Here is a 3,454-nt window from a genome sequence, read left to right as displayed (position 1 = left end):
CGGCTGTCAGGCTGGCCGGGGAGGCGCGGCTTTGGCACGGCTCTCCTTGTTTTTTCCTGACTTAGTCGTTCAGTCAGCATAACATCACAGCCCTGCTGTTTGAAATCCCTGCTGCATTTGGAGAAGTGATGTCTTGGCATCTGGCCTACTTCCCTAGAACACGATGTGCCACTGTCGACATGGGCCAGGCATTCCAGCTGACAATATGCTCATCTGTCTCATTCCCAGCATTGAACACTCAGTGGCTAGCGAAATTAGAGTGGAAAGCCCAGCTTCCCATCATTTGCTGTGTTTCCTGCCCGAGCACATTACTTTTACCAAGTCCCTTGGGAATAACTTGATCAGATTAGCATATGGTTAGCCAATAGCAACTGGAAGGACTCTCCACGTGTTACTTTGTTGCGTTATTAGGAACCGTGTCTGGGAAGACCTGCCCAGTGCTTGCTGCTCATGTTCCTTTGTGTTCCTGTGTTCTAATTCATGAGAGGAGATGAGCGCAGACTGTGCCGGCAACTCCACCTGCCCTGTCAACAGTACGGAGGAAGACCCGCCCGTGGGAATGGAGGGCCATGCGAATCTGAAGCTGCTTTTCACAGTGCTCTCGGCTGTGATGGTGGGTTTGGTCATGTTCTCTTTTGGATGTTCTGTGGAGAGTCAGAAGCTCTGGGTGCACCTCAGAAGACCCTGGGGCATCGCAGTGGGCCTGCTTTCCCAGTTTGGACTTATGCCTCTGACAGCTTATCTGTTAGCCATTGGCTTCGGTCTGAAACCATTCCAAGCTATTGCTGTTCTCATGATGGGGAGCTGCCCTGGGGGCACCATCTCTAATGTTCTCACCTTCTGGGTTGATGGAGATATGGATCTCAGGTAAGTCAACAGAAGGGAAGCTCTGCAGGGTTGCCCCATCTCCACCTGGGAGTCTGGGGCACACAGTTGTGCTTAAAGAAAAGATTTAAGCAATCTCTGGGTAGCTCTGAGTGGGAAGTACTACAAACATCACTGAGCCTTGGACAGACTCTCTGAGCCCGAGCTCGCTCTGCTGTGATTAGCTAGCTTCTGCTTTCATGGCAGCCTTTTCTATCCTGAGCAAGCACTTGGTTCGTATGAAGTAAAGACCTCTCCTAAGCATAGACTCATCCCATGCCTTTTGGGGCGAGTTTCTAACAATAATTTCCCAGGATGTCACCAATTATCCCACAGAACTGATGCTAACGGTGGTGGTGGCAGCAAGAGATATCAACCAAATGAAACCCACCTGGCTCTTTTTCTTTTTCTTTTGGTCTCTCTTTGTCTACTTCGCTCTCAGCAATGTTTCCAAAATATCCTTGTTTTGAAGTAACGTTTTAGGTCCACGCACAAGGACTCTGGGGTACCTGATAGATGTGACTGGTGTGATTTAGGGAGCACTTGGAGCCCCCAGGATGAAAAACACCTTGTTGCCTTTGCTTCCTAGGTTTAAGCCAGAGCTGATTCCAGCTAAGGGGCAGGTCAATAGTCCAGGAGAAATTGAACCTTATCATTTACTCAAATGTTAACAAGGGTGAATGAATCACAATTTTGAAGTCAAATATTTTGATGGAAAAGAGAAGAGCCTTTGAAGAATGACTAGATGAGTCAGTATTGGGGGAGGGGGATGGAGAGTTAAAAACAATGGTCTTTCTAGTGCTTAAATGCTTGTAAGTGTGCTTAAATCCTGCCTGGAGAAAATGCGCCATGTAAATTTAAATCTTTGCATGTACACACCATTGGAGATTTACCCTAGGATGAATGAATGAAGGAATGAAGTCAGCAGTTGTGACTGAAATGGGCGTTGACATCAGTGAGTCAGCTTCAGTTTTGGTTTCTAGTTCTCTTGCACATACTGAATATTTCATATATGGAACAGATTTCACTTATACATTTTAATAGGTGCATACCACATAGACAGGTAATTAATTCTTGTATGGTAATGACTCTTAGTCACTCACTTACAAGAGACTCGAAAGGAAATTCTTGATCACCTTGTAGCTCCGCTCCTAATGCCCCTACTTGAAGTTCAGTGAAGCTGTCCATCAACACTCACCTGACAGTGATGAAGTCCAGGTCCCGAGGACTTCTGGAAAGAAAGGGAACTGGTATTCAGAGGTCCTGGGGAGGCGTGGGCTTCACCTTCTCTCCCGGATTCTCATAGTCACCTTGTAAGTGACCGTTTATTATTCTGAAAAAAAAAAAAGATTCAAGTCAGTTTAGTAGCTCAGCAATAGCTGCAAAGAATAGAGCAGAGCTCACTCTGGAATTCGCATCTGGTTTATATCTTTGTAACTTAGTTTCCCCCATGACATTTGGCAGCACAACTGCATCATCTGGAGTAAGAGCTGAAGTCTTTAGCAGTGTTTTGAAGCACTTCTGCGTAAGAGAATATTTATCACCAGCACCCCCTGCTTCATCAGCGCTGTCACAAGCACACTCATGTACAGAAAGTGTGGGGAAGCTAATGCTCCTTTTGTTTCTTGTTACCAACACTGTCGCTTTTGCTTATTTTGCTTTTGTTTTATTGAGACAAGGTCTCATATAGGCCAGCCTGGCTTTGAACTCCTGCTCTTTTTGTTTCCAATTCCCTAGTGCTGGGATTACAGGTGTGTACCACCATGTCTGGCACCAACTCTGTCCTCAGTAGGCTTTGTTGTGCTTGGTTTGGTTTGGTTTGGGATTTGGGGGTTTTGTTTGTTTGTTTGTTTGTTTTTGTTTTTGAGGCAGGGTTTCTCTGTGTAGTCCTGGCTGTTCTGGAGCTCACTTGCTCGAACTCAGAGATACTTCTGCCTCTAGAGTGCCAGGATTAAAGGCCTGTGCCATCCTGTCTGGCTTAATCAGTTTTAAACTTAAAAGAAAAAAAGTATTCACTTATTTTAATGTATGTGGATGCTTGCATGTATGTTTGTGTACCACATGCATATCAGGTTCCAGATGAAGCCAGAAAAGGGTATTAAATTCTCTGGAACTGGAGTTATAGATGGCTGTTTGCCACCATATGGGTTTTAGGGATGGAACCTGGGTCCTCTGGAAGAACAGTCAGTGCTCTTACCACTGAGCCATCTCTCCAGCCCTACCATTTAGATATGATTAAAGTAACTTGCCTGAGAATAAATACACACACACACACACATATGACACAGAGCCAGTACACAGTAGGAATGCAGTAACACAGAGCCAGTACACAGTAGGCATTTAGTAAACGTTAGGTGCTTTCTTTGGCAACTACTCCACCATTGCGTGCCTATATCCTGTGTTTTTTTTTTTTTTCCTTTTCCTAAATTTTGATTTTGAGTTTCCTAAACACAATTTGTTGGTGTATTTTTGAGATAGGGTCTTTCAGTGTTGCCCAGGTTGGTCTCAAATTCAATAGCCTAGACTGGCATTGAGATGATAACAATATCTCTCTCTCTCCCTCTCCCTCTCCCTCTCCCTCTCCCTCTCC

At 45.1% G+C, this 3,454-nt stretch overlaps 1 protein-coding gene across 1 annotated transcript in view; it reads left to right on the top strand.

Moving 5' to 3' along the window:
- The first annotated feature begins 250 nt into the window (after positions 1-250).
- Positions 251-3,454, top strand: part of Slc10a6 (solute carrier family 10 member 6) — a 24,160-nt gene continuing 20,956 nt past the window's right edge. Inside the window, exon 1 of the mRNA XM_021163839.2 lies at positions 251-867. Within this exon, the coding sequence (XP_021019498.1) occupies positions 491-867 (377 nt within the window). The 5' untranslated portion in view covers positions 251-490. The remainder of the gene's footprint in view (positions 868-3,454) is intronic.

Source organism: Mus caroli, chromosome 5 (assembly GCF_900094665.2).
Source record: "Mus caroli chromosome 5, CAROLI_EIJ_v1.1, whole genome shotgun sequence".
In the NCBI taxonomy this organism is placed as follows: domain Eukaryota; kingdom Metazoa; phylum Chordata; class Mammalia; order Rodentia; family Muridae; genus Mus; species Mus caroli.
This window is presented reverse-complemented; position numbering and strand designations above follow the sequence as displayed.